Genomic DNA, 15,554 nt, shown 5'->3' with positions numbered 1-15,554 from the left:
AGCTGCATTGAGTGACCAAACAGCTTTACTAAAATGTGGGCACCAGGAGCTGGTTGAGAAGGCCATTCCAATGCTCAATAATACCATATGACAACGGATGGTAGGGAGTAAGAAAGGTTCATTGAATACCTTGACTGATAGCTCATTGCTGAATAGCTTTTGTGCTGCTATAGGGTGCACCCCACTGACAGACTGAAAATGTTCCAGAAAGCAAAATGCATAACCCAGATTAACTTAACTTTATGGGTCCTACTGCTGGGACTAGAGCCATCTGATTGGACTGGAACGGCAATTCCATAATTTGAATAAGTGTCAATATTGGTGTGGCACCACTGATAGCTCTGAGCAGGGAGGGGTCAGAGGTTCACTATAGTCAGTCTGTCAGGAGCACGAGGGAGATTCCTATGTGGGATATGTCCTCTCTCACCACGAGACAAATGAGTCAACTTCTGGCAGTCACAAGTTTGGCATGTCGTGGTGTCTTCTGCATTAGAAGCATAGAGTCCTTTACCTTGTGCCCTGTGCATAATGGGGGTCTGTTGCCACGTATGTACAGGCAGCAATGTTGGCAATCTGCATGGTTCAGGCTTCATCAGCAACTTGATTCCAATTATTGCCATGCTTATGGTGAGTATCTACATGAACTACCCAGATAGTTCAATCACTAGCCATAATTTTTATCCTGTAGTTTGCAGTCCCTTAAGGGAGTGTCTTCAATCTGCTAGTCTATTGTTTTCCAAGTGGCAAATCAAACAGGTAGGCCACAGTCAACAGCCCGAGAGTCAGTAAAAATATAACAGGTTTATCAAGGGGAGTACTGGCCAGAGCCATGAGAATGGCCTTTAGTTTAGCTCAGTGAAGACCACCAGGTTTCAGCTGAGCCAAATTTAGAGGAGGTTCTGTGAATTGAGGGCCCTCTTGAGCCAGTGGCTTTGCTTCAGCTGACAGAGTGGTGAATAAGTTTTGTTTTGTTTTTTTCTAAGGGATCACTTCTCAGCTGAGTGTGGTGGCTCACACCTACAATTCTAGCATTTTGGGAGGCTGAGGCAGGAGGATAGTTTGAGGCTGGGACTGGCCTGGGTAACATAGTGAGACCCCATCTCTATAAGTAAACAAAAATAATTAGCCAGGAGGGGTAGTGCCAGCTACTCAGTAGGCTGAGGCAGGAGGATCACCTGAGCCCAGGAGTTTGAGGCTACAGTGAATTATGATCATGCCACTGCACTGCAGCCTGGACAACAGATTGACAACCTGTCTCAGGAGCAGCAGCAGCAGCAATAACAACAACAAAAATATTGCTGCCCTTTTACACGTAAAGCTGAGATGTTACTGGAGTTGGGGTGGCTGTATTCTTCAATATGCCATTTCCATTTGACATAGAGGCTTGTTTGCTCCTTTTTCATTCTGTTAGTCATTGAGTCCAAGTTGGCCCACCTCAAAATGATTATCGGCTGGCGAGTCAGAAGGCCTCCATGGGTCTAGTGTTCGGTTTCCAGAAGAGCTCAGTGACAGGCTAATAGCCGCTTTTCAAAAGAGGTCTACCTGGTAACTAAGTTAGGGAGGCAGTGAGTCCTAAACTTCATGGTGCATCTCCAAGTGAAGGTTGCCTTTCTTTTCCAGAGGCTCTAATTGGCAAAACCACCAGTTGTAGACTCATAACTCAAAGGAGTCATTAGGGCTGTGGGGTCCCAAAGGTACTAACAATTGTCTATACATGGCTCTTCTTGATCAGGATAATCCCCTCTGTCACGTATGAACATTCACTATACAGACATGGAAAACATCAATACCAATTAAACATTCAGCCTGGGAAGCCATAGCAATGATACATTGTTATCTTTAATTCGTCTCTGCAACCTCTGCCCAAACCCCATTAATTGAATTCGGACATTTCTCCCTACCACCCTCTCCCAGGACTGGCTATGATGACGATTTCCGGAACTGTATCCAAACCATAAAAATGTGAGAATCTCACCCCACTGAACAGATGCATCCCTCTTGAAGACCTGGAGCCCTTGGTCCTACTTCTAATCATCTTTCTTCCTAAAGCAGTTGAGATCAGGGCTTGTGGGAGGGAGGGATTAATGGCTTTGCACCAGTAAATAAGAAATATTTAGTTTGATTTTGAGTGGCGTGATGGTGGCAGGGTAGTTCCATGAAACAAACCACCAGTGTTCTCAGTGCGCACAAAGCCCTGCGTATTAGGCAGTAAGTTATCATTGACAGCATCTGTTTCAGTTTTGGAGGTCTCTTAATTCAACGACCACATCCCACATTGCTTTTCAGCTAGGGATGAGTGTGGGTTTGCATTTTGGTTGTAGTAGAGACTTTTGTTTGTTTGTTTTTGAGATGGAGTTTCGCTCTTGTTGCCCAGTCTGGAGTGCAATGGCGTGATCTCGGCTCACTGCAACCTCCACCTCCTGGGTTCAAGCGATTCTCCTGCCTCAGCCTCCTGAGTAGCTAGGATTACAGGCATGCGCCACCATGCCTGGCTAATTTTGTATTTTCAGTAGAGACAGGGTTTCTCCATGTTGGTCAGGCTTCCAAAGTGCTGGGATTACAGGCGTGAGCCACTGCACCCGGCCTGTAGTAGAGACTTTTATAAAGGAGTCTACTTTAATCCAGGGCATTTGCAGCTCTATTGTCAAGATCATATGTTTTAAGTTCTCATTCTGTTTGAATACAAGGGTTAAGTAGGGAAGTTTTCCAGGGCTGTGGGTCTGACTGCAAGAATTTATAATTCATCAAGTCAGTTTCTCATTCTCCAGGGGATTGCCTCCATCAGCATTGTAAATCCAGTCCTGGGCAGTAAGAGCTTAAATAGTATGCAGTGACTCATTTATGATTTCTCTTGGGAGTTATTTCCTCTCAGGGAAGTCTCTTCGTGGGGGCCAAAGCTCCCCTATAGCAGCCAGAATCCACTGCAGAAACAAACAAGAAAACTGGGACCTTGCCATCATCTCTGAATGGGTTTAAGGTTGGCTTGATAGACTGTAGGAGGGGCTGAGTGCTAAGATGTCCCAGTTGTTAACATTCTTCCTTAACAAGCATTGTGTGCTCTGCCCCTTCATCTCCCAAGTGAATCAGCCAGTTTCTGCTGAGAGCCCTTATACGTTTCCCTCTGTTCATACTCAGTGTGGGTACTTCTGCCTTTAAATGCTGTCTGAAAAGAGATGAGACTTTTTCCCTCCACCCTCCTCCCCCTACTTACCAGGATGAATCTTTGTGTTACTTGTTACAGTGGGGCTGACCATCAGACTGGGAGCATGTCCCTCTTGCCCATAGGAGTGTTATCAAAACCAGACAACTGTCTTTGAACCCACCTCCGTGAACTTGTCCTGCAACTATCTCCCCAATTTCTCCTCAATAACAGGCAGTGAAATGAAGGACCATTTATTGCCGGGTGAAAACACAGAAGGTGTTAAAAACTTTGTAAGGATAAACAATTGTAGAGAGCTGTCAAAAGTACACACCCATTGGTCACATGAAACGTCAAGCCCTTATCATGGTAACACTGCTCTACCGCGGTCTAAACAGCATATTTGACTCCTCTTCTGTGAAAATTGGGACAAATTTGAATGTATGTGATGAAACAGTTTTTTTCTTAAACTAAATAATGTTGCCCACTCTGCTCTTGAAGACAACTCCCATTTTCTGTTCTTTTGCTTCCTGTATAACAGAAGGGAGATGGGATGATAGATAAAGCCGAACTGCGGGAAGCTTGTGACCAGGCCAACTTGAGTTTAGATGACAAGCTCCTGGACCAGCTATTTGACTACTGTGATGTGGATAATGATGGCTTCATTAACTATCTGGAATTTGCAAATTTTCTTAACTGGAAAGACAAAATGCTTCTTAAAGAGTATGAAGAGAGGGTCATTATTAAAGGTATTTAATTCTTGAAGGTTTGATGAATTATTTTTTCAAAATAATTGAAAGTTTATTATTATTATTTTTAACACAGACGAGGTCTCACTATGTTGCCCAGGCTGGTCTCAAACTCCTGGGTTCAAGGGATTCTCTTGCTTTGGCCTCCCAAAGGGCTGGGATTATTGGTGTGAGCCAGCATGCTTAGCCATTTACTGAATTCTTAAATGGACTTCTGTATTTTAATTTTGCTAGGAGCTCAGCTATATTCAACTTTAATATTATATGAAAAATAAAAATATACACATATACATGGTGTTTATTTGCTTGTTTGTGCATAGACTATCTGTGGTAGTGTAGGAAAGAATCAATAACATTTATTATTTCCAGGAAGAGGCAGTTGGATGGCTGAGGGACAGGGTGGCAATGAGACTCACTTTTTAACCTATGTTTTTGTATCTTTTGAGTTTGGAACCATGTATTATTTATTCAAAAACATTAAGAGCACAAAACTTACACTGAAGCTCAAAATATGAAAGACAGTTTCTCAGAAACCTGTTTAAAAACGATTATCTGAGTAATTAGTTCCCTTTCCCCAGAAACACAGAATTTGACACAAAATTAGATTTTAAAAATTTTGTATAAAAAGGAAAAACAGCATAATCTTTACTTTTGATTCAAATATTATGATGTTGACGTCAAGCTTGCCTAACCCGTGGTTCAAGACAGCTTTGAATGCTGCCCGACACACATTTGTAAACTCTCTTAAAACGCTGTGAGTTTTTTTGCAGTTTTTTTTTAAGCTCATCAGCTGTCCTTACTGTTAATGTATTTTATGTGTGGCCCAAGACAAGTCTTCTTCTTCCAGTGAGGCCCAGGGAAGGCAAATGGTTGGATACCTCTGGCCTACATTTTATCTTCTTGTATCATTACATGTATAGATATACATATATACATACGTGTACATGTACATATTTTAAGCATGTCTAAAATAACACTGAACTTACTATATAAGGCTTTTTAAAATTTAGCTTTCACATTTCTCTTCTTCTTCTTTCTTTCTTTCTTTTTTTTTTTTTTTTGACAGGGTCTTGCTCTGTTACCCAGGCTGGAGTGCAGTGGTGTGATCTCGGTTCACTGCACTCTCTGCCCCCCCGGGCTCAAGTGATTCTTGTGCCTCAGCCTCCAGAGTAGCTGGGATTACGGGAAGTGCGTGCCACCATGCCTGGCTAATTTTTTTGTATTTTTAGCAGAGACAGGGTTTCACCATGTTGCCTAGGCTGGCCTTGAACTCCTGGCTTCAAGTGATCCTTCTGTCTTGGCCTCCCAAAGTGCTAGGATGACCGACATGAGCCAACATGCCCAGCCAGCTTTCGTATTTCTAAGGAATGAAGAAATGCTTTTTTGGTTTCTATGAACTACATTTCAGTTCCCTCATGCTGATGTATTATGATTTACTAAGCCATTTCTTCACTCTCTGAAATTTAGGCTGTTTCTAGATATTTTAAAAGTAATATGCATAATGTTATAATGATCATATCTCAAAAAGCTTTTTATTTCTCATTTCTTATGACTGTTATTATTGTCTCAGAAGTAACTCTATTTTCATTTTGCTTTTCTAAATGATTTTACTGATTTGCAATTTTATCAGCTAAGTCTGTGAGGTTTTACTCCAATCTTGCTACCACTGAGTGTTATTTCAAACATTCTTACATTCTTGTACTTTAGTTGCTTTATAATAATACCTTATTTGCCTTACCTTTTTTTTTTTTAATTTTTTTATTTTGTTGAGACAATGTCTCACTCTACTTGCCCAGGCTGGAGTGCAGTGGTGCAATCATAGCTGACTGCAGCCTTGAACTCCTGGGCTCAGGTGATTCTCCTGCCTCAGCCTCTTGAGTGGCTGTATTGCCCATGCTGGTTGTAAACTCCTGGCTTGAGGGATCTTCCCTCCTCGGCCTCCCAATATGCTGGGATTACAGGCATGAGCCACTGCACCCGGCCTACCCTAATTTTTGTATCTTAATTATTAGAGGTTCAACTTTTTAAAAAGATATTTACATTTTTATTTCCTCTTGGGATGTCTCTTTTCTAAAAAGTGGAGATAACTACTATTTTCACTTTTACTCTTGAGTCATGCCTTTCTGTGAAGTCAAAACCAAATTTTGGTCTCTCCTGATGATGCGAGCCCTTATGGGTTAGCCTTTCTATTCTATCCACTAGGAAGGCATCAGAATCTTCCCTACCTAATGAAGCTTTTTATAGAAAACAGCTGTACTCCGACTCTTTCATAAACGGGCTGACAGAGCTTCCTTCTTGGCACAACTCATGAAGTAATGGTAGAACAAAAAGCTTATTTCAGACCAGATAATTCTTCAAATTGTTTCTGGTTTTTGGATCCTAATTTCTTCAGCCATTTTCAATAGAGTTTTTGAGGATTTTCATCTTCTATGATTTTAGGGTAGAAACTGTTAAGTCTGTGGTCAGTAGGTCTAGAGGGGGCCCAGGAATGTTCTGCCAAAATTTTTCTGATATCAAATTCTATCTTACTGTTGACTTTTGGAGAAAAGTGGGTAAGTAATCTTTCAATTTTTTTGAGAAATTCTTTTTCAAACTTTGTCCAGATTTCCACTTTTGGTGAGGTGGAGGATTAGAGGATCTGGAACAGTAGTCCTGAGCATTTTCATAACAGCCGTTGGCAGGAACTGAGTGTGGGGAGAGGTGGGGTTGTGGGGAGGAATGCGTTCTTCAGAGAGGTAAGTCTTTTCCAGTTTGCCAGGGTATCCACCCTTCTCTAATACCAGCAGGCCACTTGCCTTTGCAACCCTTACTTGGGGTCTCCCAGAACCTTTAGAATTTTTCTGAAGATGGAAACACCACAGCGCTCTCTAGTGGTACATATGTAGTAACCAGATCGGAAAAAGATTGCAGGAATTTATTCCTAAATTGCAGAATTGACTCAGCAAAGCAAATCCGCAAAAGAGGACAGAGTCTTACAACTTCAGTTCTATCTCAGGGTTTTCTTTTGTACACTAACTTGTCAGGAATTAGTTGTAGAAACAGTTCTTGAGCTCACAGTGAGTTCTTACCATCTCTCTCGAAGTTGTAACGCACACTCCCCCCAGTCAAGTAGGTGTGGAATTTTCAACTACAAGCATGTCTTGTCTTATTTCTCCCTAGGGCATAGTGCTAGGAAAAACTCTGTAGTTCAAGTTAAATATTAAAATACACTTTTTTTTTTTTTTTTGAGACGAAGTCTGGCTCTTGTCCCCCAGGCTGGAGTGCAATGGCGCAATCTCGGCTCACTGCAACCTCCGCCTCCCGGATTCAAGCGATTGTCCTGTCTTAGCCTCCCGAGTAGCTGGGATTACAGGCGCCCGCCACCACGTCCGGCTAATTTTTATGTTTTTAGTAGAGAAGGGGTTTCATCATGTTGGCCAGGCTGGTCTCGAACTCCTGACTTCAGGTGATCTGCCCGCCTCGGCCTCCCAAAGTGTTGGGATTACAGGTGTGAGCCACCTTGCCCACCTGCTCTATTTTTTTTTTTTTTTTTTAAGAAAAGAAATAAACGAATTCTATGTTTACATTTGGTCTCTCATATTCCAAAGCTTTATTCTAGAATAAAGTGAGTGGAGTGGCAGAAGAAAACATTAGGCCATGTTCAGATTTCCTGGTGTATGACATTGGCCTGAACTTACTCTTCCACAGTTAGGTGCTGGGAGGGGTCATGCCAGCTGTTTCCATTTGCAAGAGGAAACTAGATGGGAAAACTTATCCTGTTGCAGAGCAGCAAGCACTAAGTAGTAATGTATTCCTGCATTTTTTCTTTCCTTTTTTTTTTTTCTTAAAGGTAGAAAACCAGATTGTGTAAACCCTACTGAGACTAATGTTGAAGAACCTGAACCAGCTCTCCTCATAAAGCCAGAAGATATTGTCTTAAAAGAACCAGGGAGCACAGAAAAGACTCTTCGGACTCTTCTGAGACCAAGTGATAAAGTTTCCAACTACTATAAGACAACTTCTTCTGAGATCAATGCAGTTGTAGGAGCCGTTCCTGCTACTTGTATGTCACTTATTTGTCAAGTTTTAAAAGCATCAACAAATGTGGAAGCAAACTGTCCTTTGTCTGTCCTTGCATTGTCCCCTGCCTTTCTCCGTTAGACTGTTTCTTAAAGCCTTGTACCTTGCATTTAATTCGTATTCTAACTACCTGGGGAGGAGAGGCCCACATATAAATGTTGATTGAACTGAATTGCCAACGATGACCAAAGTAAAACGATTCTTTGCATATTAATGAAATGGAAACCATTATAGATCAGAACATCGAATGTTATACATCATAGTAATTCAGATTCCACCAAGTATTAATATTAGATGATTTTAAAACCATATGATTCTTAGCTCCATATATATCTGCCTTCAAATATTTAAAGAGCTTTTACATAACATTTCTCTGCATATTCATTCCCCATGTTAGTTTGCTGGAGCTGCTATATCACAGCACCACAAACCGGTGTCTTAACAGAATTTTATCGTCTCACAGTTCTGGAGGCTTGAAATGCAAGGTGTCAGTAGGATTGGTTCCTCTGGTGGACTGTAAAGGAGAATCTGTCCATGCCTCTCCCCTGGTTTCTGATGATTTACTAGCAGTCTTTGGCACCACTTGGCTCCTTCAGCATCATCCTGATCTCTGCCTTCATCTTCACGTGGTGTTCTCCCCATTTTCATGTCTGTGTCCAAATTTCTCCGTTTTACAAGAACTCTAGCCATATTAGGTTAGGGGCCCACCATACTCCAGTGTGACATCATCTTAATTAATTACACCTGAAATGACCTTATTTCCAAATAACATCACACTCTGAGATAGTGGAGGTTAGGACTTCACCATATATGTTTTGGGAGGAGACAATTCAACCTATAACATCCATATATCAATATGAAGCATGATGAATATTGGTGATTTAGAAAAACTATTTTATGTTGATCAAGATCACATCATTGAATAAGGACATGACTGAGGATTTACATATTTTTCTCAACTGGATTTTTATAGACATGCTATATATTCTAGAGTAATGAAATCTTGTTACTCTCTTTACACTGTGTTGTCCAGTAGAAATAAAATTGAAGTCATCTGTGCATTTACAAACTTTTTAGCATTAAAGAAAATCATGCTGGGCATGGTGGCTCATGCCTGTAATCCCAGCACCTTGGGAGGCCAAGGTGGGAGGATCACTTGAGGTGAGGAGTTCAAGACCAGCCTGGGCAACATAGTGAGACTCTGTCTCTAGAAAAATTACAAAAATTACAAAAATTAGCTGGGCATGGTGGCAAACTCCTGTAATCTCAGCAACCTGGGAGGCTGAGGTGGGAGGATCACTTGAGTCCAGGAGTTCAAGGCTGCAGTGAGCTGTGATCAGGCCACTGCATTCTAACCTGGGTGACAGAGTAAGACTCTGTCTCAAAAAAGAAAAAGAAAAAGAAAAAAAAAAAAGCCATGTTAAAAAAAAAAGAAACAGGTGAAATTTATTTTAATACTATATATATTCAAAATATTATTTCAATAACTAATCAATATAAAAATTATTAAATATTTTGCTTTTTTGTACTAAGATGTTTGAATTTTACATTTGGATTACACCAAAATTCTTCCTAGCCACGTTTTAAGTGCTCAGTATGCACATGTGACTGGTGGCTGTATTACACAGCTTTGTTTTAGAATGTCGGTTTTCTTTCCTCATCAATGACCTAGGTTACCCCATTTGTGGAGTTCCAACCATTCGATCTGACATTCCTGCTCCCCGAATTCGTCGCATCAGTGACAGAACTAATTATGGTGAAGAAGGTAGTGCGTATTCACTATTATATCCTACCATCTTTGCCCAGAAAGGAGTGTTTGAAAGAGACTTCTTCAAGACCAGATCAAAAGAAGAGGTATAACATATGAGCATACAAAAATGGAAATGTTTTATCTATCAACGACTACTATTTTAGACTTTTCAAAACTTGGGTTTTTATATTTACAAAAGTCTACAGGATCCCCAAGTATAGGATTCTTGATGAATAATGCTCAACTTGGTTGTGACATCTGGTACAATTCTTGAGGTAGAATTTAGACTGTGATAGGAATAGTAAATTCATATTGTACATTCAATATGGTCCATGTAAAGAAGAAAAATATTTTTCTAAAACATTTGATACTATTCTAGTTGAGAAAAGGAACAGGATCAATCCCTTCCTTATGTAAGCATCCTGATGGCCTTGGGCCTCTAGAACTAAGAGTGGGCATGAAGATGGTCACTCTGCCACCCTTCTTGTCCACTGGTATCATATGTCTCAGATTATCTGTGACAAGCATTGATTTAAAATATTCTGTCTTGTTGCCACACCCCAGGTAGTCATACATCTGACTTATTTATTTATTTATTTATTTATTTATTTATTTATTTATGACTCAGAAAACATGATGCCATATCCGAGATGATCCTCTTTGTAGATGGGTTATAAAGCCAGGGTTATACAACCGGCTAGGTCTGAATAGCCACTGGGGTGCTGAGAGCTAGAGATTTATAGCAGTGCTCAGTTAGACTAGCCTGTCTACATCTGTGCTTATGGAAAGCAGGTGTAATTCAGGGAGTACTTGCTTCTTCAGAACCTTCATAGCTGGAGCTAGAAATGATACAGGAAAAGACATACGATGCCTTCTCGGACTTCAGATGAAGGATTGATGGCTCGGAAACTTATTAAATACTAACCAAATTAATGGCAGACGCATTCCAGCAATTCTTTCACATGGAGGCAGGGCAGAGAGGAAGGGGAGACAGAGGCTGATGCCTGGCTCCAAAGGAGGAACCCGGTATCCTTCCTGCGGATCGAAGAAGAAAACCTCCTGATTGTGTTTTCACTTCCCTCAATCACTCTAAAAGGCCTATGAAATAGAACTTTAGGGTTTCCAAAAGAAACAGAAATCTCCTGCTTGTTTCATAATGCCTAAACATTCTTTTAACTAGGAAGTCATCCTTTATCCCACAATTCTAGGCAAAAAGTAAGAAGTCAAAGACCTGCTTGGAATAATAACGTTGACTTGAGGATGGATAGATTTCAGTAGACGTGTTAGGTAGTCAGCATACTACTGATAGAATGCCAAACCACTGGAGCAAAGTTTCCCAAGGAGTAGGGGAGGAAGCAGGGGAGAAGGTAGGGGATGCTCAAGACTGACTCAAACCATTCCGGAGCTCACTCTGCAGGGGCCTTTTTAAACTACCAGTGGGTGGGGAACTACCAGCTATGCATAGGGTATTGTGTTTTTGCTTTATAGCTGCAGTTGCTAGCAGCTCTGCTCTTCTGAATTTCAGAATTTGATTTGTATTTGAATAGTACTTAATTTGTATTTAATTACACTAATTTCCCACAAGGGTACATCATTTCTAGGGGATTTTTTAATTGTTGAGATTCTGTTTAATAAATGTATTCGGCAACTATTTTATTTCTTTGGCTATTCGCTGTCTAACCTTTTCATTCCCCCCCCCTTTTTTTTCCTGAATGCTTCATAGTAAATGCTTCTTCTTTTAAATTTAGTTTCATTTAAAAATTTTGTTTTCACATATTTTATTCCCACTACTAGTTCTTACTTTCTTTTCTGATATTTTTCTTAAGACATAAGAAGCATGTTTTTCCCCACCTTCATCTGTTTTAATAATTATCACTGTAGAGGGATTATTAGTAACCAAAGGTTGTTGGTTTTCAGTGTGCTCCACTTTTAGTGTACTCTCTTAATCATGGGTACACTATCTGTCTGCCATTTGCACACGTAGTTAAAGTTCCAACAGGCCAGTTAGATACATTTTATAAATGTTCGTATTATAAAGAATATAAAACTTGGCCACGCCTAGTGGCTCATGCCTGTAATCCCAGCACTTTGGGAGGCTGAGGTGGGTGGATCATCTGAGGTCGGGAGTTCAAGACCAGCCTGGCCAGCATGGTGTAACTTCATCTCTACTAAAAATAGAAAAACATTGACCAGGTGTGGTAGCACACACCTGTAATCCCAGCTACTCAGGAGGCTGATGCAGGAGAATCACTTGTACCCAGGAGGCAGAGGCTGCAGTGAGCCAAGATCACGCCACTGCACTCCAGCCTGGGCAACAGAGTGAGACTCTGTCTCAAAAATAAATAAATAAATAAATAAACAAACAAAACTAATGTTCAAGTGGCTTAGGTGACATACACAAGACCAAAATGACAATAAATGATTGAAATGAAACTCAAACCTAGCAAGTCTTCTTTACTTTTTTCACCCTTTTTACTTGAATTTTGCTACTTCTCCTTAAAATACTGAGACATTTAAAGTTGAAAGTAACTTTATATATTGGCTAGTGTATTTGAACACCCTCATGTTTATAATAACAAAATTATTCGTGAGCTGACAGCATTAGAATTTTGATATTTCCTTATTTTTTATATATATATATATATATACACACAAGCACATGCACACACACAAATATATACACACACATACTTTTTTGGAAAAAAATCCATAGTCTTAGATATTATAAAGGTAGTTTTCATTACAAATTTTAAAACATATAAATAATGACCTATTTATTTTAAATGCCTTTTTCTAGATTGCAGAGATATTGTGTAACATTGGTGTCAAGCTTTCTGATGAAGAATTTGAAAATGTATGGAATCTTGCATCAAAAAAGCATCACAGAGGAGAAGTTTGTGTTGAGAACATCAGAAATGTTCTAGATGAGCTGCGGCATGCAGACAGGATCAAGTGTAAAACACCCATGTGATATTTTTGGACTTCCTTCATTCAAGCAAAAGAATTATTAACTGTGTTTATCTAAAATGTTCAGTCCATTCTGGCTTTAGCTATTACGTTAGAGTTCAGCAATCACAGTGGTAAGACTCATATGCCTGTATGTGTTGCTAATAAATTAGATTTTGGATTTTAAAATTTATTGTTTTCCATAAAGCACCTAAGAGCTTGACAAGTGATTGAAGGGTTAACATGCAGCCCCAGCGAAGACATAGTTCAGAATGATATTAGAAGTTTTGTAGGCCTAAGAATTCCATCCATTTTAGTGGGCCGTCCGAATTCGTAGTGTGATTTGTGATGCCAAGTTTAATTTTCTTTGTTGGTTAAGCCAACTTGGGCGGCAGTTTCTGTCACAGGTGATTAAAATGTCGTAACACACCAAGAGTAGAGAGATTCATGTTTGTGTAGTGGACTAAAAGCTGGCTCTTGTGCATGGAACTACAGGTGAATTTTTTTTTTTTTTTTTTTTGAGACAGAGTCTCACTCTGTTGTCCAGGCTGGAGTGCAGTGGCGCAATGTTGGCTCACTGCAATCTTTACCTCCTGGGTTCAAGCGATTCTCCTGCCTCAGCTTCCTGAGTAGCTGGGACTATAGGCACCCGCCACCATGCCAGGCTAATTTTTCATATTTTTCATAGAGATGGGGTTTCACCGCGTTAGCCAGGCTGGTCTCGATCTCCTGACCTTGTGATCTGCCTCCCTTAGCCTCCCAAAGTGCTGGGATTACAGGCGTGAGCCACTGCGCCTGGCTACAGGTGAAAAATTTTAAGGAAAAAAAAAAAAAGCAGTCTTAACTTCCTTACATTTCCTTTTTCATTGAAAAGTTACTTGTCTTTTAAAAACTAATTCTTTAAAAGAACAAATGAAGAATACAGCTAGAGGAGCTCTTTGCATATATTAAAAACCACAAATTTAAAGCTTTTAAGACAGCAAAAACAAGACAAAAGAAAACATTATAAGGTTTGGGGAATAAGCAATCTTTTCCAAATGATCTCTAAACTCATGCTTTCTTAACACATTTGGCTTAAGTCATTGAACTATGGTCAAGCAGGCATGGGGCCATTACCCCTAAGGGAGGAGGTAAGACATCATTCGGGATGGTCCTGATCCACTTTCCAAAATCTACTCTGAAAGTACCAATTGAGGTTCTGTTGTGTATCCTCCTCCTATCTCTGGTGGGTTCTTTATATTTTGTCCCCGGTAGGCTATAAAATGGGTCAGAACTGTACATTTTCAACTTCAAGGAAACTCCATTGACAAATAAAAAAGTTATCTTTTTATTCTATCTCGCATTCCAACTTATGCCCAGCCACGTTGTCCAACATGGTGTATAAGGGATTCTACAATGAGAATTCTAGAATGAGAATAAATAAGATACGCTGGTAATAAAATGCCAGCATAAAGATGATAAACATGAAGATGATAAAATTTGAATAAACTTTCTAGTGTCAAATTCACAGGAATAAATAATACCCAAATGTTAAATTTCCCTGCCAGTTAAAATCTGAAGATAAAATTCAAAGTAATTCAAGACTGAAATCAAATTATCTAGTGTCCAGTGAGTTAAAAATCCAAGGAAATTATGTCTCCCTTTTTTCTGCTTCTGCCGAGTTTCAGCCAAGGTGTTTGGAAGACCTGGGGAGAGGTGTGGTTCCTTTAAGCAGCTGCGTCTCGAGCTGCTTCTCACTGGGAAGACAACAATTCCATCCTGGCTCTTAAAGTCATAGTCGCTTAACTGAAGCCTCCGCTGAGCTTCAATTTTAGGAAGTCAAAGATGTAACAAGATACACAAGATTTCACAGCTTCCACCAAATTTAGGAAATAAGCCAATGCTTAGCTCTGAAAGCAGTTATCTCAGAGCAATTTTCTCAGCAAAAATTGTGTTTCTACAACCCAGTATCTCTATGTCACCGAAGCCACAGAAGAAATTACATGGTATCTGAGTGAAGGAGGGAGATGGAGAAAATCTTGATTTGAGCCTTACCAAGATGCTCATATGTGTGCATTAGCTAGAATTTATGACCTATGGACTTAAACTAATTTGGGAGAAATGAAGTTAATTTTGATACTATGCATTTACCATATCTGGCCTAAAAATCTACTTTATGTATATTGTCTTCTCTTTTTGGGGCATGACATTTAAAACATTATTTCCTTCTTGCAATTTAGAAATTTTGGACAGCAGCCCAGTCATTATTATTACTATTATTATTATTATTATTTTTTGATATGGAGTCTCACTCTGTTGCCGTGGCTGGAGTGCAGTAGTGCGATCTCAGCTCACCTCTCCCTCCCAGGTTCAAGTGATTCTTGTGTCTCACAGGCGTGTGCCACCATGATGGGCTAATTTTTTGTATTTTTCGTAGGTATGGGGTTTCACTATATTGGCCAGGTTGGTCTTAAACTCCTGACCTCAGGTGATCCACCGCCTTGACCTCCCAAGGTGGTGGGATTACAGGTGTGAACTACTGTGCCTGGCTGGTCATTACTTTTTATTATGAAGTATCTCTCTTCCCCACTCAGCCTATTTTATACTTTTCATTATTCTTTGAGGTGCTAGGGACTGAATAGAGTGCAGGTGCTATTTAGCAGCCTATTGTCAATATTCTTTTTAAGTGCACCCCTTCAATTCTGTGCCTAGGAGCTGCTTCCATTGCTTCTTGTTTTGGAATTGCCTAGGATTCAGAAACCTACCTCCTGTTAAGTTTTCTTCTGTGAGTTAAACCAGCTAGAATCAAAGTGGCACATGTGATGGAGGTGATCCTTGAGCCACACGAATTCCAGTTTAGCTGACTGAGGGGTTAGCTCCCTGCCCTGAATGCAGAATGGCTTTGGGGCAAGGGACCTAGTGCTGCTTATTT

At 40.1% G+C, this 15,554-nt stretch overlaps 1 protein-coding gene across 1 annotated transcript in view; it reads left to right on the top strand.

Annotated features, from left to right (window-relative positions):
* EFHB (EF-hand domain family member B) overlaps positions 1–12,832 on the top strand; it is a 59,152-nt gene extending 46,320 nt beyond the window's left edge. Inside the window, exons 10-13 of the mRNA XM_003895160.5 lie at positions 3,681–3,888; positions 7,718–7,930; positions 9,620–9,801; positions 12,495–12,832. Coding sequence (XP_003895209.2) covers positions 3,681–3,888; positions 7,718–7,930; positions 9,620–9,801; positions 12,495–12,668 — 777 coding nt within the window. The 3' untranslated portion in view covers positions 12,669–12,832. The remainder of the gene's footprint in view (positions 1–3,680; positions 3,889–7,717; positions 7,931–9,619; positions 9,802–12,494) is intronic.
* The last annotated feature ends 2,722 nt before the right edge of the window (positions 12,833–15,554 follow it).

This window comes from Papio anubis, chromosome 2 (genome assembly GCF_008728515.1).
Source record: "Papio anubis isolate 15944 chromosome 2, Panubis1.0, whole genome shotgun sequence".
NCBI classification, from domain to species: domain Eukaryota; kingdom Metazoa; phylum Chordata; class Mammalia; order Primates; family Cercopithecidae; genus Papio; species Papio anubis.
This window is presented reverse-complemented; position numbering and strand designations above follow the sequence as displayed.